Source organism: Saccostrea echinata, unplaced genomic scaffold, assembly GCF_033153115.1.
Source record: "Saccostrea echinata isolate AGI-Se365-2 ecotype Australia unplaced genomic scaffold, CSIRO_AGI_Sech_v1 ptg000006l, whole genome shotgun sequence".
NCBI lineage: Eukaryota > Metazoa > Mollusca > Bivalvia > Ostreida > Ostreidae > Saccostrea > Saccostrea echinata.
The window spans coordinates 1684213-1709025 of NW_026889755.1; the positions used below are offsets into that span (position 1 = coordinate 1684213).

The 24813-nt window shown below is 32.6% G+C and overlaps 1 protein-coding gene and 1 long non-coding RNA gene across 2 annotated transcripts; one reads left to right on the forward strand and one right to left on the reverse strand.

Annotated features, from left to right (window-relative positions):
- Nucleotides 1-12185: 12185 nt before the first annotated feature.
- On the forward strand, nucleotides 12186-13834 carry LOC133180233 (uncharacterized). Its single transcript, XR_009720290.1, has 4 exons — nucleotides 12186-12430; nucleotides 13066-13141; nucleotides 13468-13537; nucleotides 13716-13834. It is a non-coding gene; the product is annotated as an uncharacterized LOC133180233 (long non-coding RNA).
- Nucleotides 13835-18402: 4568 nt separating this feature from the next.
- LOC133180138 (uncharacterized) lies at nucleotides 18403-21729 on the reverse strand. Its single transcript, XM_061314712.1, has 4 exons — nucleotides 21659-21729; nucleotides 19889-20298; nucleotides 19104-19165; nucleotides 18403-18492 (listed from the first exon to the last, which is right to left on the reverse strand). The coding sequence occupies exons 1-4, from the start codon at nucleotides 21727-21729 to the stop codon at nucleotides 18403-18405; spliced, it is 633 nt and encodes a 210-aa protein (XP_061170696.1).
- Between the last annotated feature and the right edge of the window lie 3084 nt (nucleotides 21730-24813).

A 24813-nucleotide genomic window follows, 5' to 3' on the forward strand; every position in this document is an offset into this window, starting at 1 on the left:
CATATTTTTTTTTTAAATACCACCGGTATGATAGATCCGAATAATATTAGTTACAATTAACACAGAATGACATGTTGATCAATCAATAGCCACAATTAAAATAAAGTGACTTCCGAATGAATCCTACACGTTTCTCACACGATTCTTGCACGAAAGTCGCACGTTTCTCACACGGTTCTTACACGAAAGTCGCACGTTTCTCACACGCTTCTCGCACGCTCGCTACACAGTTTGCACGAAACGCTTTGGAGCTTACACGAAACGCTGCACGGTTTACACGAAACGCTACACGGTTTACACGAAACGCTTCACGGTTTACACGAAACGCTACACGGTTTGCACGAAACGAAAAGCGCACGAAAGTCACACGCTTTTTTGGGGTAGTAGTACGTTTCAGGCTCTGTAACTAAAGTACATTGTATCGCATTGAAAATGAACGTTTTTTTATTTATTTTTTTTTTTACATGTGTTCTTTAGATAACTTTTCACTCATATTGTGACGCCATTATTTGCATGTTAAAAGCTGCGAATTTCAACCTGTACGCTGCACTAACATGTACATTTATATGTCCATAAATCGGTGGCAGGATCTTCCGTGTTCAACTTTTGACATGTACTCGGCGGCATTTTTACCTACATAATGAGAAATCTGCACTTATAAGGGACAATGAGCAGAGAGAGATCTTTCTCGTGACTCTGCACTATTTGATCTCTGAGGAATCTTTTTTGTGTTAGCACCTACTGTGACAGAAAACCGCGGTTTATACATACCCATCCGAACCTTAGATGATCTCCATGTCCAACATCACCGCACTATATGTATATATTAAATATGAATCCAGTTTTTTTTTTTAATTGCTTTCATTGAAACTGATTTGTTACGTCCTTTTAAGGCCTACTTCATCAATTGAAATAATACAAGTAAGTCCTTAAGAACTAAGAAACAGGATGAAATGTGTGTGGGGGGGGGGGGGGAGAGAGAAATTAAATTCAAATATATGATTACTAAAAAATAATTTTCACGAGAAAAAAAATGAACACTTCCCCTGCTGTCACTCAAGTTACAAATTCTAAATACCCACAGCTTAAAATAAGTTATAAAAAATACATTATTAAATCAAATTAAATTGTTTGATTTATTTAATCCATCCACCCCAGTTTCTTTTTGCATCTCATGAACTTAGAAAATAATCTCAGTAATTATCAGCAATTCTCAGTACCAACAGTAACTCTCAGCAAATATCAGTAATTATCAGAACCCACAGTGAAAACGACAGTAAATATAAGTAATTATCAGAACCATCAGCAATTATCAGTAACAACAGTAAAAATATCAGCAAATATCAGAAATTCTCAGTACCAACAGTGTAATATCAGTAAATATCAGAAATTATCAGTAAAAAGTGGCACTATCAGTAATTATTTAGGCCAGTAGTGAATATACTTATGGTAATTTTGATTATTGGGATATATCAAAAATATTTTTAAATGACATGTGATTTTGAAGTATTTCCTCCTAAGAAAGTTAGCTATGGGTATAATTACCAATTGCAAAATTAAATCCAAATTCCTCTAAAATACAGTTAAAATAACGAAATAACGAGCTTTACAAAGACAATATAATTACCTTCCTTAAAAGTACTGATCGTTTAACATATATATATATATATATATATATATATATATATATATATATATATATATATATATATATATATATATATATATATATATATATATATATATATATATATATATAGGTATCCTTATAAAACTGAATTTCTTTGTGCTTTCTATATTAATAATTCTTCACTTAGGGCAGGTATATTAGTTGAAGCGTTGTTGTAAAATGTGCTTTATAATAAAAATTAATTTCATTACAACGTGTATTGGTAACGATCCTCTAATAAAACTAATGTCCAATCCAAATAACTATCTCACTTCCATTCTCAATGACCGTGTAGTATAGAGCAGCGCTGCAAGAATTCCATCGGCAAGTTTTTTGACTTTATTAGATATCCGGGCGGTCTAGCGCGCTATTCCTGTACTGCTAGGAGACAGATTCCGTAGGTCGAGAGTTCAACCCCGGGCTGGGGCGGAAGTGGGTATCCTTATAAAAGTGAATTTCTTTGTGCTTTCTATATATATATATATATATATATATATATATATATATATATATATATATATATATATATATATATATATATATATATATATATATATATATACCTCTGAATTATTGAAAACAGAAGGCTAGATGGTTTTCATATTTCCCCTAATTCGCTTAATGCGAAATTTTAACATCCATCTGATACTTTAAATCCATGCCGACAGGGTGTCAAAGTCTTCTTTTTCATACATGAACCATTGCCTGGCATGATCTTCCACAAAATTATATTTATGAAATTATGACGCCAGTTAAAAGATCGGGTTTGCTTAATATTTGCCCTTTGCAGCACTGCTAAGGCTACAAAAGGAGGCGGGACCTAATTTATACGGAAAATGCTTACTGTGAATCACACACACACAAATGAAATAATTTGCAATTTTAAACTGTGTGTGTCTAAAAATAATCAAAAACTTACCACTGTATTTATTTTTGTAGCTAGTTATATTTCACACAGCAAGGTATCTACAAGTTACTGATAGCAATGTACTTGAGAAAATTTGTGCAGTGAGAGGCGTATCAAGAATTTTTTTTACAATAAAAATATTATTAAATAGAACATTATTTTAAAATAATATATAGACTATGGCGTGTAAATGTTGTTCTATTCGATTAAATCTTGTAATGTATATTCAATATCTTGTGTTGTATATTCAATATATTGTGATGTATATTTAAAATCTTGTGATACATATTCAATATCTTGTGATGTATGTTCAATAATCTAGTGATGTATATTCTATAATCTTCTGATGTATATTCTATAATCTTCTGATGTATATTCTATAATCTATAATCTTGTATGTTCAATATCTTTCGATGTATATTCAAAATCTTGTGATTTATATTTAATATTCTTGTGATGCTTATTCAATATATTATGGTGTATGTTCTAAAATCTTGTGATTGAGTGTGCAATAATGGTATTTCGGGTAATATTCGACTTAATTTTTCTAAGCTGAATAAGGTCCTTTTTCATTGGTCTCCAAAGTGAAAGTTAGTTCCTTTTGTCAACAAAATTGAAGGTAACAGCGTAAAATGTTTATCTAGGAGAACTCTGTACATACCAGCATGAAAGTATTCTGTAGTGTGATTTTAAATTTATCCCCGCATCCTTTCATTGAATGCTACAACTAAATGTGGAGGTTGGATAAAGGAGAGTAGCCGGGGATCGTAACTTTGTTATACAGCCGGCAAGCCCAAACATGCGCAAATCTGTGTATGCAGGAATTTACTCTATTTATGACATTTTTATCTTCCTCAATATACCTGCATACATAACCCCATAAGCTCTTTTCTTTGTATCAAAACAAAAGAGTCCCCTGCGTGGCGCAGTGGTAACGTCTGTTTCTAGAGTGGCGGAGTAAAGACTTATCCTTGCGTCGCAGGTTCGAATCCCACTGTAAGATGTGGAGACCGGTCCTTCGGATGAAACCGTATAAAACTAGGTCCCGTGTCGCAGTAGGTGCTGGCGCGAAAAAGATCCCTCACTGCTCAATGTCCCCGAGTGCCGAGTATAGTAAAAAATTTGCAGCTTTCCACTGGCAAGTCGTGTCGTCTCCATATGAGTAAAAAATTCTCGAGAGGGGCGTTAAATAAAAAATAAAAAGAAAGAAATTGCAGTCTGAGGGTCCATACAAGTTTGCATCACCGGGTACTTTCGTTATATCCAGCCGATGAAGAATGTTCTTACTTTTGAGTCATATTATCCCTAATGCATGCAATTATTGCATATACATCACAAGATAACAGAATATACATCATAAGATATAGAATATGCATCACAAGATTATCAAATATACATCACATGATATTGAACATACATCACAAGATTATTAGATACTAAAAATACATCACAAGATTATCGGGGGAAAAGCAATGTTTTAATGTCATAATAGACCATTAAAACCAATGAAAAGCCTTTGTTTAAGGCGTGTCCCTAGTCAGCTTTTACGAAAAGTTCAGTCAGAACCTCTCACTGTAAACTTATTTATTACAATTCATTTTTTATTGCGTATTTGAATTAAACAATGCAAATTATACAACATTCAGTTTAAACACTTCTCACAAAATCATAAAGAAAGAAGATTCATGGGGGACTATTTCTTGTGATAGAAGGATATTTAGAAAAAAAAGTTCTTCAAATCTACACATGTGTTTAATCTAATATCCTGGAACTTAAGCTCTCATGTTTTTACTCAGAAGATTTTTCTCGTTATTATATGCTAGTAATATTAAATATAGATTTCAATTAATATTTTTAGAACAAATTTTGCATATTCACTCAATAGACTTAACTAGGAAATGCAGATATATTGAAGAAGTCAAGATAAAATTTACAAACTTTTTTGCCTAAAAATCGCATATTTTGACCAATATCTAAAAATTTACATCACTGACCCAATCTTTCTTTCACTCGTCTAAACAACAGGAGTCTTCCAACCGATCAGCGCTAAAGTCATAAAAAGCTTAATACAAGAAAATATTTTAGTGCCTATTTAGATTTTTAATACCTCAAATATAATAATTTTTTTAGTGCAAAAAGGTCAGACAATAGATTATGCGCATTACTTTGCATTATTTGTCCAAAGATAAATATTATTCAAACTATTTAATGTGAAATAAGACTATATTTATTACCACAATTACATTTGGTAAAATATAATTAAGATTAAAGTGATTAACCTAGGATATACAATTTTAAAGTGCAAAAAAGTCACGTTCCATGTACCGTTGCTTATTAAGATGCACACTAACCCCCAATTTTCTTTGCGATTTAGAGTATGCTATGAGTATTTACCTAAAATATACATGTCAAACAATCCTATAACTAATTTCACGAGTGAACATACCTTAAGAGTCATTCAATATATACAATGAGAATACATTAATGTTATGAATGAATTCTACTATGTTTTGTGAATAGTTTTTGCAGATTTAAATCGAGGTGCCTAAATTAATCGCCTGAAAGTTTTCGCAAGAGCATACAATTAATAGATCTTGACTATTTTTAGAATATATATAAAGGCAATATTCCTTAACTTGAGAAAAGAGCTGCTGCCCTCTTGAAATCAAGAGCATGAATAAATAAGTATATAAATTACGTGGTGAAGGTCAAAAATATTTCAAGTTGAGTCAAAGTACTTGAAATTTTACTAATGAAATGTGAATTCTAAAAAAAAGCAGCAGCACTTTCCAGAAACTAGAAGATATGCACTATTCAGAAAGAATTAATTACTTAAAGGATTACTCTCTTTAAGGTCATTTTTCGGCTACGTTTAAATCACTAAAATGGGATTTTATGAAACTTTAATCATTCTTTTTTACAATTTTAATGTTTGTTTTTCAACATCGATCACGTAAGTCACATGATTTAGAGATCACAAATGTCATTCAAATAAAGATAAAAGATGAGAGTATTTGACAGTACATATTGTCGTTTTGTATATATTGTCGTCGGCGACAATATGTACCTACCATCACTTCACATATTGTCGTCCATCGGTACATATTGTCGCCGGCTGAGAAGTTACACATGAACAAATTGTCGCTGGCGACATTATGTTACCTACCCTCACTGCTCATATTGTCGCCCGATAGATGTTGTTGGTTAAAGATTTTTTTTGTTGTTGGTAGTTCCGTGAATGCAATTGGTGTGTAAGTCACACTGAACCATCTCGTATGCTAATTCATGCAAAGTGCGATTGTGACGGCACATAGCGGACATATTGTCGTCCTATTCATGTTGTCGCCGGCGACGATGTGTATCTACCCTTACTGCACATACTGCCGTCCATCGGTACATGTCACATGACAATAGATGATAATGCTTCCATATAAATATTACTTATTATTGCTTTGCTTGAGAAGATTTTAAAGAATTTTCCTATACATTCCCATGTGAAACTTTGATCGCCCATTGTGGCCCCACCCTAGTTCCGGGGAACATGATTTGAAGAATCTTGAATCTACTCTACGCGATATGCGAGGATGCTTCCATATAGTCTTCACTAATCATTTGCTTGAGAAGACTTTTAAATAAATACTTTCTGAATACATTGCTATGTAAAACATTGATCGACCACTGTGGTCCCACCCTGCCCCTGGGGGTCATGATTTGAACCAACTTGAATTTACACTATGTAATGAAGCTTTCACTAAGTATCAACTCTTCTGGCCTAGTAGTTCTTGGGAAGATTTTTTCCCATATATTTCTATATAAAACTTTAATCGTCTATTGTAGCCCCACCCTTCCCCCGGGGTTCATGGTCTGAAAAATATTAAATCTACACTTTATAGTGAAACTTACACATAGGTTTTAACTTTTCTGCCACAGAAATGTGTTTAAAGATGCCACTAAGTTTTCAGTAATTCTTAATTATCTTTCCTTGAAGGAGAACGTGGCCCTTCATTTGAACAAACTTGAATATCCTTTATCCAATGATGCTTTGTAGCAAGTTTGGTTGAACTTGGCCAGTAGTTTGTGAGAGGAAGCTGAAAATGTGGGAGCAAAATAGCGAGCCCCCCCCCCATAAATTAAATAAACACAAAATGGAATAAAATAATTGAAAGAAGATAATTAGACACTGATGGCATTAAGTTTGAAAATTGTGAAGATTCCTTTATCACAAGTTTTATCTGTGGATGCAGATGTTTAAAAAAAAAATCACAAATTAGTATACATACGTAAATATTGTTTTGGTGTACAATAGATTGGGAATTATTTTTAAATTGCACTTCGGAGGCATTTATTTTAATTTATTTGAGAAATTTGGAGTAAAAAAAAAATCAATAAACCTTCACCACGTAGTGGAAGAAATGTAAAAATCATAGTTTGAATTTCCTCTAAATTCCTTACTCGTAAATGAACATCATGGGCACCAATGTCAGCCAGGGATATTAATGATTTCTAGATGGTTAATGTACTCAAGAGAATGGAACTTTTTTTCAATATTTACACGTACAATGTACCATGTTATTAATATTTTTAATGACAATTAAAATGTCATTGATACTGTATGATTGCTTTGTGGCTTACACTTACCATAATCATCACTCACCATAATGATCACCATAAAGACTTCCTGTATAATGCAATGTGTATATGAATTTTTTGGCATCTTGAGTATTAGGGCACTCCAGGTAAATAACATCTGTGCTAATAAGACCATTTCCTTTTCTCAGGTAGCCGTATGGAAAAAAAAAATTGGTCTTTAATCTAATATCATGATAACGTCAAAAATATGGATTTTGAATTTTTATCACATGTTCATGGACATGCGCTTTTTTTTCTTTTTTTGCCATACCACATTGCCAAGTATGTGCAACAATATTTATGTAGAGACCATAATTGATTTAATTTTTAAATTAAAAACAATACACGATAATTTAAGAGCGTAATCAATATAAACGTTTCGTATACACAAACTGCACAGCCAAGTCCGACGGTGCGCTAGATTTATAACAAGTCATGAATAGGGATATCATATTTTCATCAAATAATAGTTGTTTTCCACTTCTTGTAGTGTCTCCGAAATTGTACACACTATTGAAAACTCGTATAAACCAATTTCAAATCAATGAACATAATATATTCCAATAATTTCAAGTTGTTTGCAACAATACTTTCTCCCTTACGTGGTTTCAGATAAACCTCATTGTATATCATATAAAAATTTCAATTTACGATAGGACGCTGTTCCGTTCGAATGACGGACGTTGCTTTCTCGGTCAATTGGTTTTTGCTTAATATTTTCACTGTACAGTAACCGATACTAAAGATATCAGAAAATGTCAATAGCCGCTGTATTTGCGACACATTAAATCTATATTAAGCTTTGACTTGTTGTATAAAGAAAATAATCACTGAATTGTCGACGAATTTTTCCGTTATTACCCGATCATGACAAGGAACACACGGCAGGTGTGACCGGTCGGCAGGGGATGCTCATTCCTCCATGACGCCTGATCCCACCTCTGATGTTTTGGAGGTCTGTGTATGCTCTGCTCCTAATCTGTATTGTTTAATGGACTTTTGAGCTTGAATATTGTTCGTTATTTCCATATATTTCATTTAATCAGAACTCTTTATTTCAAAACTTATGGCATTCCAACCCTTGGCCTTGCGCACTATCTGCGACCCTTAAAGGCCGCGATTTTACAAATATATTTAGTTCAAAACAATAAAAACCAAACAAGTCTGACTTGAATTTTCATAGCAAATATATTGGTATACAATAAGTATATCTCGAACCATTCATTTTGATAAAAACGTCATTGTTCACGAACTTTATGGACAACCCTCGTGTATTATAATTGCGTATTGTTTTTATATATATACTACCTATTTTACTCATAAAATGCCCGTATAAGAAATGTGGGTTCGACGTTTGAACTATTAAACTATCCAAGTTGTGTATCAAATTTTGAAAACATTGAACGGATTATGTTTATGATTGAATGAATCTTAAATTGTTTTTTATTTAAGAAATTCTAAATTTACCAAAAAAAATAAAGGACCAACGTACTAGTTTATGAAGTAGAAATGTTGAAAAAAATCTATTAGAATGAGTGCAACAAAAGTTTAAGTGGTTACAGAGAATGACTAAATTGTCATTGCAATCGGTTTGGTACCAGCTTTCATATCCATATAAAATGTTCTTATATTAACAGTTACATTTTTTATATAATAGAATTAATCATTCGTTGATTCTATACATGTAACTCAACTTCGAATTTGAATCAATATTAGTTCCAGGATTTCTATAAGGTACGTCATTCAAATTCAGTATCAAGTTACATAAATTCTTCAGATAAGCTTACAATATTGATTTTGTTGCTCCATGTAAGATTCAGGCAGAGGGTGGCACATGTGCATGATGAAAAATATACTTGATGAATTATATGTAATGTATGTTCACAGACTTGAGCTTTAAACAAAACATTTTGTTTTCATTGGTCATTGTTGCTATGCTAACTAACTGAATATCATTGTTGCATGAAACAAGGAACAATTATGCATAAAAATTATACAATTTTTGTGTATTTTAATATAAAAATACATCACAAACAGCAATTTCTATCCAAAAAGTCTTGTTACTATCTGAAACTATAATATAAAGTCTACTAGTTCTAACAAATCAAGTTTTATTTTTTAAAAAATATTTTTCAGTAATACTGAATCTTGAAATCTATAAATAGCCCAGTTGAGAAATTCAATAAAAACCTAAATTTTGATTATTTCAAAGTTATATTTCATGAAAAAAACATAAATTTGCATAAATTCATTTATGAATTCAGAAACTGTATCCTCAAGAGATGTGAATTATAAAATAAAAATTCTGCTTTTTTTATATTTTAAATAAATCACACAATTTGAAAAAAGCAATTTTTACATATTTCAAAAATTCCTGAAATCAAACACTATGCATATGATGTACTATTCCATTAAAACAATTTTTTTATTGATGATTTCATTAAATGTAGAAAGAAATTATACAAGTTATTGAAAAATAAAATATTAAATCTTAAATAAGTGAAATTTCCGGTTACCATGATATCAATTGTTGAAGATTAAAACAAACATTAAGACAAACCAAAGTCCAGTGCATTTGTAACATTGTGATGTAAAATCCATATTAATTTTTAACATTTCAATTTTAGCCCCACCTAACTGCAGGATCTACAATTTGAATTAAAAAAAATGAATCAACAGGACTAAGGAATCTTTGCATATTTACATGATATAGAGATGACATGCCAAAAAAATATGATCAGAAAAGCATTGCTGAGCTTTCAAATCAGATGAGCTAATACAAGGGGATTTTTCTTAACTCAGGAGGAGTTAAGATTTCATATAACTAGATATGTGTTCATAGAGCATCCAGTAATCAATCAGTATATAAAATAAAAAGGAATCTACATTGCTCTTTGTTAAAGATTAGGAAAAAGGAAAAATGAGGACAGTGAGATCAAGGTCACAGGGAAGGTTAATATTAGAAAATTATGACACAGTTGATTTGTATTAGTGAATTAAATTGAATAAAATACCTTGGATGGTTTCTTTAAAACTGAGTTTTAAACAGTGTAAGTAAAGTAAAAGGTCATATGGAAGATCAACATAAAAAAAGATCGACACAGTTGATATAAGTTGTTACAAATATGCATCAATGCATGTGTTTAGATAAAAATACCTTCAACAGTTTTGTTAAAACTGATTTATATCCAAAATTTAAAAATATAAGATCGGGTTATATTTTTATAAAGTTTAATATTTCTCACCAATATGTATCTGTATATATGTCTTTTAAAAATACCTTGAATAGTTTCTCTGAAAATGAGATCAATGCAAAATAAAATGATGGCAATGTCAAGGTCATAGGAAGGTTAAGGTCAAACAATTTTAATGCAGTTAATAGGACTCACCAACATGTATCAGCAGATGAAGTTTGATAAAAATACTTTCAATAGTTTCCTAAAAAATGAGCTAAACAAAATGTGCATTTGATGGACAGAAAGACAGATAGGCAGAATACATGGAATATGGACAGGAGAAACACTTCATGCTTTAAAATTGGTAATAGTCATAGTAATGCATCAAAATATCACTGCAAAGCTCCAATAACAATAACACTGGAAACATAAAATTAAATACATTGAATTTCTAAGATTGCCAGAAGATCTTATCTACCTGTCTTAGTAAGTAGTATTCAAAATGCAGAAATACTGGAGTGGACAACCTGTAATCTGTTTATGTCAATCACTGATGCTTTGAGAAACTTCCTCATTTTGAAGTTCACCTAAAACAGCTAACTTGAAACTAACTCATATGTGTCCACACAAAGTACATTTGATTGGTTGGAATTTATTGCAAGTCGAGAAAAAAACGAAGAAATCTGACTTGGCTGTAACCATTCACAAGGAGAAAACTTCCTTCTTCCATCATAGTTTGCATTTCCAGAGCAACAGCTGTGGGATTCTCCTTTCTACCACTTTCTTCTCCTTTCTTGAATAACTCGGTCAAGAAATTCTTCACTTTTTGAGAGAATCTGCAGTATCTTTTTTCTTTCTTCAAAGCCCATCCTAGACCTGGCAAATGTACACTGTCTGAAGCCTCTGACTCATGTTCAACTCTAGGGCAGGTAGCTGCCAACACAGTGTCACATTTTTCTGCCCACAGTTTCTTTGCTTTGTCACCTGAAGATTCTGACGTTTTATACAATTGATTTCCAGTGAGAAGATGCTCATTCAGCTTCTCAAAAGTCTGATATGACTTTAAACATCCATATTCAGGACAAAAGACAGAAGGTTCATCATCAACATTATCATCATCATCATTTGATAAGGTAACAGATTGATCATCATGTGATCCTGGTTGATTCTCTTGTGTCTTAAGATGCATTTGGCCATGTTTTTCAGGGTGGTTGAAGTCACTTATGATCTTTAAACTGGTAGTAGATTGCGCTCGAGCTAATTTCTGAAGACTTTCCGTATCTTTGAAGCACCCCTCTCCGATTCGGTACGCTTTCCATGTTCTTAATCCTGCTGCTGTGATTTTATGTTTGATATGAAGCTTACTCCCTTCCAAGAATGCTTTGTGAGTGTTTGCTTAGTGACATCAACAACAGCAATGCATGTTCCCTTGACTCCTGCACCACTCTCAATTGCCCCCTTCATCTGGATAGCTGTACATATATTATGGCCCTCTGAAGAAAAGATCCTCATCTTTCATCTCATTTGAGTAATTTTTCCATCGCAGTACAGTTAAGGCTACACATGAAGATAATATGGTAATGAGGTCATAATGAGGTTTGACGTCATGACAGTTGCTCCGCCTTGATAGATCCATATAAGGAAATAGAGCTCAAAAAAGCTATTTAATGATGATTGCGAGAATTTGTAATGAATGTCTGTATTTTCAGGTTTAAATAAATAAACATTAGTGATTTTCTCTTATATAGTAACAACACGTCTTCGAAATAATTCTCTTTTTATTGTTTCGTTTGGCTGCATTCGGCTTCAGCCAAGCGCTTGCACTCGGTGACACGGAATGTTGTTTACATCTAAAAACGTGGCGACAGCAGCTGAGATATGCAGTGGATAAATGCAACAATCAGGCAATCTTTAAAGAGAATAGGGATAAAATAAGAGACCTGGGCCTTGTTTATCTTTTTGATGAGAAGATGATGACGTTATTTCGGGAAATCATGGAAAACTGAGACGATCCGCACTACCTCCCTAGGTCCCTTTCTGTTCATTAAGGTGTGTATGTGCATAGGTATTAACATGTAGACATAATATTCTTTATATCGATGTAAAATAACCTTGAACATGTACAATAAGATGTATTGTTACAGTCCGTCACAAACTGCAATGCAATGCCTTATGTGCCCCCCCCCCCCCCCCACACACACACATACACAAAAACACACACATTATGAAAGTTGCACACTTTTAAATATGCAATGATGTTGTCCTTTGGCATACATGTACAAACATGTAACATAATATAAGCACAGCATGTCATGATATCAAATAGTATAATTTTGATGCAGTCACACTTACAATGTATTTGTGAAGTCAAACTGCACAGTGTACAATGTATGTGCACTGTACATACAAGAGTATAAGACCCTATAAATTTTAATTTTTACCTCTGGCAATCAAAAATATGTGAATTTTAAGATTTCAGTTTTTACCAGTGCTTCATATTTTAAATTCATCATAGAACTTTTACTATCTATATCACTAGGCTGTAAATTTGTAGAATTTCTACATTAATGAAGATAAAATGTTTGAATTTTCATTTGTCTGACTACATGTACATTAAGTCAGTCTGATATGTATATACATGTATTTATGTACTGTTTATATGTATAATTCTTTTGTCATTGTAGCTATCACAGAACTGGTTAAAACTAGCATTTACATCAGCTAGAACTATCAAAATAGATGCATCAATTTCTCCACTGGGTATGGTCACACTAAAGCATTTCACATTAATTTTATAGTATGCCAGTGTTAAATATTTTTTTTCAAAATGTTGTATAGGTGAAAGAATTAAATGTTATCTCTAGTATATTGATTTTTTTTTACTTAAATTAAGTATAGCTACCAATTCTACTTTTGCAAGGTTTCAATTTCCCAGAAAAGTTTTGTATCAAAAGTTTGTTTCCATTTATTTTATGAATTTCAGAAAATATAGTATAGCATGGTTTGTTTTGTACAATGCAATGTCATTTCATTCTACAATAGTAATCATTATGTTTTTCACTCATTACATATATATTGTGTTGTAGCTACATGTACTCCCAAACAATTTGAACAATTCATTCAGGCAGCAAGTGTTTCCACCAATAAAATAAAAAGGTATGCTCCATATAAGTTCTAAACCATACATATTCCTAGCAAGATTATTGAAATGTTTTTATAATAAAAACAGTAGAGTCATGTATATGCTTTCCATGTTACTCAATGCATTGTTTTGAGTATCACTTTTTTAAAACACCAATGAACCTTCCATAATGGTATTTCATTTTGTTTTCAGAATTGCTTTCATCCAGAAGAACTGTTTGAACTGTGGACTGTTTGAAATATTTTGAACCTGCTCAGAAATCCCTTCACAGCTTGTCTTTGAATTTGAAAGGCTGTTTTTAATTAAATAAATTTTCTAGATAACTAATACTTTGAATTTTTAACAGTACAATGGTGTTAAAGTTTGAAGGCTGTTAAGATTTGAGTATCTTTACTTGCATGTATTCTGACAGGCGCGTAGCTGCTTATAGGCAAATACGCAGGTGCGTACACATCGTTTACAAATTTAAAAAAATGGGGGGTGGGGGGGGGGGAGAGATTTGTGGGAAGAGAAAAAATATCAATACCATCCAGCAAATATTTGTGTGTCAAATTATTTTATCTCATACTGTTTCGATTCAAATTCAAATTCTATATTACCATGTCTTTATAAAAAAAAAAAAAAAAAAAAAAAAAAAAAAAATATGGTATTGTTTTATTAAATCATTGCCAAAACCAAATAAAACATTCATTAATTTGTAATTCTTCTACAACACATTGATAATTTATTTTAAGATCTTTGAGAAAATATCAACGGTTGAATGCTGTGATCCACTAGAATATGATTTGAAATATTTTTTGTTTGTTAAAAATTGAAATTATTAATTATATTTGTTGCCAAAAGATGATTCCAATATATCTTTTAAAAAAATATTCAGCCTCTACATGTACAATAAATTTGCACGGAAGTATTTAACTTTTTTTAAAAACAATATTACTATGCCTTGTATTTTCTAAAGAAAATCGAAATGGCATGATTTTGAATGAAATATTTGGTAAAAACCATGAGCTTCCAGGGACTTCGCCCCTGGGCCCTCATCTGGACCCACTGGGGGTCTCAAAGCAGACCCCAGCCGTTCTCTGCGTACATTTCACTTCCATTCTGGTATGCGCCTGTCTGTGCTTTGGGGTACAAGAAGATCTAAATTGCAGCATGTATATTGTGTTCACCTGTTCTTTAACAGAGTATCTGTTTCTGTATTACAAAGATTTTACTATGATTATCTTGTTTGCGCATTGATTGATAATTACTCAAAAATATGAGACTAAAGCCCCTCCCCCCCCCCCCCCCCCCTACGCCGATATGATTTGTGCTACAATACCCAAATAAGTAAAACCTGATGTAAACACTGTTTAATAATTTATTTTTAACATGCCAGTAAGTATATGGTATCAAAGGAGCCAGAGGCAAACTGGTGAGGGGGGAGGGGGTTAGATCTGTAGAAAGGAAAACAGGTTATTAAATACAGGAGTAAGCACCCCAATCCCTTCCTTCTGTTCTTAAAACTTTTAACGTAGTCTAGAATCCATAAACTGTTGAAGGTTTGATAACTAAAATAATCACATATGAAAAAAAAAAAACTACCAAGTTCTGTTGGAGATATTTTTTCTGTGTGACTACTGAGGAAGAATAAATGTTTAATCATTGATAGGGGCTGTCTATGTTTTATTTTTATTACAAATGACTGAATCTTTCAATATTTTTAACCATGGGCATTTTTCAATTTATTTACATGATGGATGTTGCGGCAAATTTTAGGCGAACGGAGGAAATGCGGTAGGTGTCAAATACGTCTTGTGTAGCGTATAAAAGAACGAAGATATACAAAACAAAGTAATGTCAAAGATTTTTTATGCATACCGATTTGATTTAGTGAAATAAAGCCCAGCGCAGTCCGTAGGTATTTATTTAAAATTTGCGAGGTACACAAACTCTACTAAGTACCACAGAGTTATCTCCCATGCTGGGTCAATGATGCGTTTGAAAACTATATTTAGAATGAATGTGTTAAGATTTCAATTTTTAATCAAATAGTGCAAGGGCAAGGCGACAACCCAAGAGGTAGGTTTATATTTTAAATTCTTTATTTTACTGTATAGTTTTTAAAAAGTGATGCTCATTTCTTTGTAATTCATTAGGCAATTTAAAATTTCCGATTAAATGATGAAAAATACCCTATTTTTGAATACTGGTGTTTGTTTTCAATGACTAACTTAAATATCTCAGAAATCTGACTGAATGAGCATCAGTTTTTCGATAGGATAGTTACCAAGGGACACAATGAAACCTTGTGCAGTTCAAATATTGTTTGCCTTGCCCTTGCACTTTTTGGTTAAATTTGACATTTCATATTTTGACCTAAAATCGGAGCTCACGTGACTTTAGAGGGTCACATGATGACAAAAAATACCGATGTGAAAAGCGATGGACAAACTCTTCATAAAGCCATTAAGATATTTCAGATAGAGTTTCATGCTAAAAAATAAGACGGTTGAACTTTAAGTGTCTCGTTTTTGGTGCCTTTTTATAGAAAATGTTGCCTTAACTGTACTGCGATCACAGTAACTTTTTCCACTATGTGCTTCACTGTAGTCGAAACGCTTCACAGTAATTCCTGAAGAAGGATAATTTATGATAATGTGAAGAATCACAATGTTCTAGACAAAGAAAACCCATTTATTAAAGAGAAAACAAATTCCAAAGCATCAACAATTTCAGATGCTTACAAGGTATGCATTGTGCATAAATGACAAAGATTACCTGTTCTAGATCTTTCTGACAATGATGGTATGGCGAGCCATATCTGCCCACAATGGTAGCACCACGCGTTGTCTGATCTAAGGTAAGCTTCTGTAATGTGTGGCAACTGTTGTTTAATAGTTACTAGTGTATGTTCTAGTAATGAAAGAACAGCAAAGAAGTCCTGTTTTACATAACCCATTATGTGAGTAAAAGTCTTGTGCTACAAAGGAGTAAAATTGCTTGAGGCATATGTTCACACACTGTAAAGCAACTTCATTTTATTTCTAATTTTAAATACCAAAACTTTATCATACACATGGAGTATGCATAATACAATAGACAAACAAACTGACAAACAATTGAGAGATCTATACCCAATAATATTTTTTTATGTCTCTACAGTCAAATGTTCTTATCTTGAACTCCTTGGGACCTACCCCTGGGGGTCATCATTTGAACAAAATTGAATCTATACTACCTGAGGATGCTTCCATATAAATATGACCAATCATGGCTTTGTTGTTCTTGAGAAGAAGATTTTTAAAGATTTTTCCTGTATATTCCTATGTAAAAATTTGATCGTCCATTGTGGCCCCATCCTATCACCGGGGATCATGATTTGAACAAATTTAAATCTACATTACCTGAGGATGCTTCCAAATTAGTTTCATCTTTCCTGACCCAGTTGTCCTTGAGAAGATTTTTAAAACATGCCACCAAATTTGCACTATTTCTTAATTATCTCCCCTCGCAGCTCTGTTAAGGCTGCATAAAGGGGGCGGGTCCTAATTTATACGGGAAAAGTTTACTGTGACATCACACAAATATAGCAATTCCTCACAATAACAAAAAATGAAATAATTTGCGAATCTAAACTGCATAAGAGTTATGAACTACATCAACACTTACCACTGCATTCATTTTTGTCGCTAGTTAAATCCCACACAGCAAGATATAAACAAATCACTGATCGCAATGCACTTGTCGACATGACGTCATCATGGTAAAGTTTGACGAATTTTATGTGCAGTGAGGGGCGGATCAAGTAATTTTTTCACAGTGAAAAATGCATTTTATTATTAAACAGATATTATTTGAAAATCTTAGGTAGACCATTAATATTAATCTGAAACGTTTGTTTACTGCCATAATTTAAAAAATATCGAGAGAATGTATTGAATTAGTTCTACCGTGTTTTTGTTTACAGGGTGTGCATGTTTCTCCGAGGTGCCTCATTAAATCGCCTTTTCGCAAGGGCATACACGTAATAGATCTTGGCCATTTTTTGAATACACATAATGGACATATTCCTTAACTTGAAAAGTGCTGCTGCTTTCCTGAAATCGATAGCATAACTTAATAAATACATAAAATACTTGGTAAAGGTCACACATATTTCGACATTAGCAAGATAACTTGAAATTTAAACTTATAAAATGAGAATTCTATTTAAAGCAGCAGCACTTTCCATAAACTACAAGTTATGTAGAAACAATCTATTTCTTTAATTTTTAATTCTAACTAGGGTATGCCCTTGCGATATTGAAATTTGTTTGTGACCTACATACAGTACACATTACATGCATTTATCACGTGACTATCAAATAATGTGACCAAACCAAATTCAGTACAGATCGGGGTATACAATGTTATTTCAAAGAATGTTAAAGTCATAAGATAATACAGCACCTTTACAAAATTAAAATTTACTTTAAAAAGGTATGTATTTATGCACGTTTATATTCTGTTGATTTCTTCGCAGTCGCGCCTTAACAGTGCTGCGCTTGAAAGAGGGCATGGCCCTTGTTTTGAACAAACTTGAGTTCCCTTCACCCAAAGATGCTTTGTGGCGAGTTTTGTTGAAATTGGCCCAGTGGTTCTGGAAAAGAAGTTGAAAATGTGAAAAGTTTACAGACAGACAGAGGGACTACAGACAAATAGTGATCAGAAAAGCTAACTTGAGCTTTCAGCTCAGGTGAGCTAAAAAGTGTTCATGTAAATTTCTCACAATCTGTTGATATGCTTAGAAATCCATCTTTCATGTTTATTACAGGTTATTAATTATATAATACACAACAAACTTCAATGATTCAAAACCCTATTAATAACTCAACATGTGAATTTTATACATACACCATCAGTACATGCAGACTGCTGGTTTTGGATATATAGAGGTTGCAACATTTGCCTCTTCATTTCTGTGGTTATCTTCCATGGGAACTTCAACCTATTCATGATATAATTAATATTGATTGATTTCATTTACTTATTTATTGTATTTTATAACAACAAATAAAATCTGAACACTTTATCAAAAAAAAAAAAACAATAGAATTTATATCTAAAGTTTGGAATCTAAAACTTAAACTCAGCATAGATTACTCTGTGTACTTACTAATTATAAAAATTTCCACTGTACAGTTTATCAGTAAATAGACTTTAGATATGTAAAAACTGAATTAATGTAATTTTTACTTCACTCATGGAACTTAAGGCTTCACAAACATCTCATAAAAAGCATCTTTTACCCCAATGTTATGTTATGTTACTAACATGGGCTTCAATTACCAAGAATATTACTCATGATATAAGTAATTCTATAAAAAAAATCTTATTTTCAAGTAATTTTTACTGCTTCTATTTAGTTTTTTTTTTAAATATAATTTCAAGTAGTGTGGTTGCTATCACAACTATGCAACTATGGATGTAGCAACTTATTTCATACAACAAGGAGGAGGTTTGCTTAATCATTAATATGAATGAAAATACACAAGTAGGCACAGATAAATCATTCCTAGATGTGAAAGATCTCTTGAAAAATAAAACTACATTCATTACCTCTTCTATCATACCTGATGAAGGAAGATTCAAATAATCTCCGTGACATTTTCTGCATATTCCTAAAAATTAAAAAGAGAATTATTGGAATTTACAGATGTTTTTAAGTGCATGTATCTCTATATACTCAAGTTTTAAATAAATAATAAATAAATCTATGTCTATAAGTCATTTTTGTATAAAAGATTTATCATTGCTACTTTTTTTTAAATATGCAATCAACTTCAATGATTATTTTAATGTTTATATATACTGTTATATACATTTTAAACATGTAGCACATGGGACTACATGTATTAAGTTTGGTCTAAAATGCTTTCGACATGTAAATATTCTCATCATGAGCTGATCAAATCATTGACAACCAATTTGTCTACATTCATATCTACATATATATAGTCATTTACTTAAAAGAATGTATTTGTAACACTTGTAAACATTAATTCAATAAACTTTGTTGTGTATGTTTTAAACATGGAATTTGACAACCCTGATTTCTGATATATTAATCACATTTAATAAATACCTCAACAAACAATAAATAATTTTTCATTTAGCATCCTTAGGAAAAATCGATGACCACTGCATCATTGAATCAGAAACTAAAATATGGGAATTTATAATAAAAACACTGCGTGACACATAGCCCCCCCACCCCACCCCCCCCCCCCCCTTGTCTCATGGAAACAACCTTCATATGATATTAAACTGTTATAGCGTGTGCCATTTTTTAATTCAGATTAAATTCCAATTCAAATTCTCTTAGGGAATATAAATTAACTTACCAGAACCTATAGGCACAAAAGTACCAAACTCGGAAACCATCCGCTTAGACATAAGAGAGTTGAAACTCCGATATGGCTTGGCATTTCCCTGGTGGTCAGGATACTGACAAGATGTCTTGGGACGCCAGTGTACACCAAGAAAGTCTCTGTGATAGGGACATACCGTAAATGCTTCTTCAATAGTGAAGAGTCCCACGCGCTTGCATGTTAGGTCTGCTTCACTGAACACATCAGCCTCTCCTTTCACACCAGATCGAATCCCATTTTTCAACAGATGTGACACAATGCCTCTCTTGCAGTCTTTTAATCTTATCAAATTTATTTCTGATGGATGCAGAGGTGAAAAAGAACTTGAAGTATAAACACTGATGGAACATTTTCCAATGGAGGCTGCAATTACTGATGCCCTGCTGCATTATGGGAAATGGGAGATAACTCTAATAGTTAAAATGGGAGGAGGGGGCTTAACTTTGGAAGTTTTATATTTGTTAGCATGAAGAAAACACAGAAAATCAAGAATTTTATATAAAAGCATGTACCAAGGTGAAAATATTTTTATCATGGAAAACTATATCTAAGAACGTTTTTCTGTATTTCATTGATAAAAAAAGGAGGAATTTTAGTGATATTATATAGGAATTCAATCAAATCCATCAATGTACTTTGGATGTAAATAACACAAATATACAAAAGAAATTAACTTTTTTTTTAATCAAATATTTAAAGAGGTTTAATATGAATGACAACTGAGAAGAAATAAACAGATTCAAAAATTAATGTGTGTTATCCCTGCATGGGACCTGCCTGACTCTTATATGGAGCAGTACTTAACAATCATAACACAATAGTCTTTTGTTCTATGCTTGTTTACCTCTGCAATCAAAAAGTGCATTATTATTTAAAGAAATAAAAGACGGGGGGAACAATGTCCTTCAGTATAGAAAGCATTTAATTCAATAAATCAGAAAAATAAAGAAATCAAAAAAGCTCCATGCATAACATTTCTCAAATTGTTTGTTTGTTTTTTAACGTTCCTTCAAGAATTTTTTACTCATATTGAGACGTCGTCACTTGCCGGTAGAAGGCTGTGTACAGACCTGCACTCTGTGCTGAAGGCATTTCAGCAGTGATGGGTCTTTTTCTCCCAGCACCTACTGCGACACGGGATCCTGGTTTATACGGTCTCGTGCGAAGGACATATCTCTACGTCCCGCAGCGGTATTCAAACCAGCGACGTTAGGATCAACTCCTTACTTTGGTCGTTATAATGACCTTGTTAGCAAATATAACCTATCACTGGGTCGTATTTTGGCTGACTTGTTTCATATCAATTGTTATGCCTTTCTTTTATACTGAATTTGACAACGGAGAGTTCCGTCTACCTGATTAAGACATAAGGCTCATGGCGGGTGTGACCTGTCAACAAGGGATGCATACTCCTTCTAGGCACCTGTTCCTTATCTTCATCTTTTTCATTCGCGACTCTAGAGCAAAAACTCTAATCACTGCCCTACCTCGACGTCTTCTCAGATTTGTGTATTGCCTAAATTATTTCAAGAACAACCCACCGTAGTTTTTCTTACCTATACAACAAAATATAATTTAATTTTAACCGGCAGTTATTTTAAACAGATGACTTCGACTTACTGGTTGAGTTTATATTATACGATTCAGGTGATCACAATTATAATCTAGAATGATTCTTTGGATGTTGATAATTTTGACCAGTGCTACTTATTCCTCTGAATATGGTAAGTGTTCAACAAATACTTGACACAAATTCCAAAATGTGCTAGATCTATGAGGTTTTTAGGTTCAATTTCTGAAAGACGAGATTCCATTGTTTGCGCGATTTGGACTAACTATTATAACACTTAAGGACAGATGATACAAATAAACTTTTTTCTCAATAACCATGAAAATACCTAGTTAACCTTGTTTATATTAGAAAAAACGAATGATTCCAACCGAGTAGATTTTATTTTTTTTATTCAAATTTCCACAATAATGACCTATAAAGTGATAAAAAAAAATTATATAAGTTTAGAAGGGTGACAGTAAACAAGTAGTATTTTGAACGTTATAATTTCCTAATATTTGAGAATGGTTCCATCCAAAAAAAAAAAAAAAGAATGTTATATATGGACAAGTATCAGTACACGAAGATTCATAGATCCATTGTGCAATGGTTACAAGACTTTTAAAAAGTGAAATAATATGGGAAAGATTTCTTTCAAAATGCTTCTATTTAAAGATTTGGCTTTTTTTAATATAAATGTAAAATTTGTGCGTTAAGAATCTGTATGTTAAGAAACATTGGAAAACATCATTTTGTATATTGAAAAAGGTGTTTTTGTTCATGTGTCTCCCCCCCCCCCCAAACTCAAATGAAGCTCCCATTTAGAATTAATTATGTGTTTTCCCTGATCTTTTTGTCTTGATTAATTGCAACTGATGTTTGAAGTATCTATTAGGCACAAAAAATGCAAAGGTCATCTGCCTTATTGACGAGATAGGTGCCCCATCGCAGTTTAATAGCTCAAGGTTTTGTGTTGAAATAATACATGTATTCATAAATCAGCGGATAAAAGGGAAATATTCTTTTTAAGAACACTTGCATTAATAATTAAACAATCTTCTCTAAACTCAAACTTAAAATTTCGTTCAAACTTTAAAAGTCAATATATATAAAGAGGACATTTCCAGAAACTATTGAACCGACTTTCCTGAATGTTTGTTACTACTAACAAAAATGATGCGCAAGAGAAACAATGTTTTTCAAGCAAAAATTTTGTTTAAGAATCCAAATATTTCATTAGTGTCTGTGTTGCCTTTTTAGTCCCCTAGCGGTGAAACCGGAGGGGACTTTAGGTTTCCTCTGAGTCCGTCCGTCCGTCTCTCTGTCTGTCCCTCTGTCTATAGCTATCTGTCAGTCTGTCCCACTTGGTTTTCCGCAATTTTTTTCTAAACGCTTGCAGAGATTGAGCTAATTTTTGGTATGTGAGTGTATTTTGATGAGTTACAGATCAAGTTTGCATTTCGTTCTGCTTCAATGATTTTTATGGGAATTACGACCTTTTCAGTTTTTCAGGGTTTTCTGGACTTCTTTCTAAACGCTTACAAATATTGAGCTGATTTTTGGTATGTGACTTTTCCTTGATGAGTTATAGATCAAGATTGCATTTCTTTCCACTTCATTGATTTTTGACCGAAATATGGCATTTTCAATTTTTAACGGGAACCAGATTACACTTGCCGGTAGGGGACTAGTATTGCTACTGCAATACTCCCAGAATGCTTGTTAAAACAGAGTTTGCATCGTGTAATCTGTCTAAAATCTGCGTTCCCTCGGGGTCAGCTCTGGGTCCGCTTGAGCGAACCCGGCGTTCGCTTTCCGGGTTCGCTTTACGCACTCATGCGTGAAGCGGACCCCGCTTTAATCTTGCCGCCAGTAAGCCCCGCCCCTTGTATATTCCAAATACAGTAGTGAAATTAAACGGAAAACTTATTTTAAAAAAACAACAACAATCAATAAACCAAAACAAACAAACAAACAAAAAAAACTAATAACTGGCCCACTGATAACAATATATTATTTTTTTTAAGTTGTTTTCAAATACATGTAAATGATCACTTGTATAGTTTGTGTTCCTTACTGGTTCATGATCCCCCCCCTCCTGCCCCACTACATACATGTATATACTGGAGCGGCATGTTAACAAACAAAATTCTAAATGTTTAAAAATAAATAAAAACAAGAAAGAAAACAAACAAAACAAGAATTCAATAAAACTCGCAAGATTAAATAGATGAAGTAAAGATTTTTTTTTTTTTGTTTGTTTGTTTTGGGTTTTTTTTTTTAATTTCGATGAGCCCTCCACCCCTCTCCGTACTCGAATTGTTTTCTATGGGCCGGTTGTAGAGATTTTAATTTCAAATAATATTCAGTGTTCTCTCTCTCTCTCTCTCTCTCTCTCTCTCTCTCTCTCTCGTAAAGCTATTTTACTGATTTTCAGCATTCAGGTGGCAGCAAATTACATGAACATGTACTCTTCATGCAACGTACCAAAGAAATATGACGTTTCCAAATTCAAAAATCAAAAAAAAAAGAAGAAGAAAAATTGAATTTCTCATTGATAACGTGCCCAGACGAGGAACATGTAACTTAAGGCGCATCGAATGTAGGGGGAGTATATACTCAGGTATACCGTGACCATGGGAACAGTATACATCCAGCTAGCAAGTGTGAATTAAAAAACCCCCACTGGAATTGCTCTTAGCACCCGCAATATCTTTGAAACAGGTGGATGATTACCGACACGTGATGACCTTGGCTTCACTTTGAAGCTATAATTATTAAACTGTTAAAATTAAATAATTGTGACAATTACAAAGTCCAAATACAGGTACCTATATAATGAAAAAAATATATGTACGTTTTCGTATTAAGGTATCTTTGCAGGTTCAATTTACTAATGTTGGAATTACGTGTACTTTACATGCACAAGTACAAAACGTACCCGTCTGGTATTTTTTTATTTCCATATAAAGTATTTCGAAAATTACATGAAATACATGTAAGAGGTTCGTGAACATATAATGCACATTTATACTGTACAATGTAAATTTAATTCTTTTTCATGATCAATTATTAAGATCGATAATTTCAATGTTGATCTGGATAAATTAAAACGTGCATGTAGGTTGAATAAATGAATAAAAAATAATTAAATTAAAGCACGTTACTGTATCTTGAGATAAAAATTCTATAATTTATCGGAGACCAGTTTTTTTTTTTTTTTTTTTTTTTTTTTTTTTTTTTTTTTTAGTAACAATTGTTATAACCATTATTATCTTCTTTTTTTCTATTATGAATTAAAGTACTTATTGTCTGATAAATTTACGCAATGTATATTTATAATTAT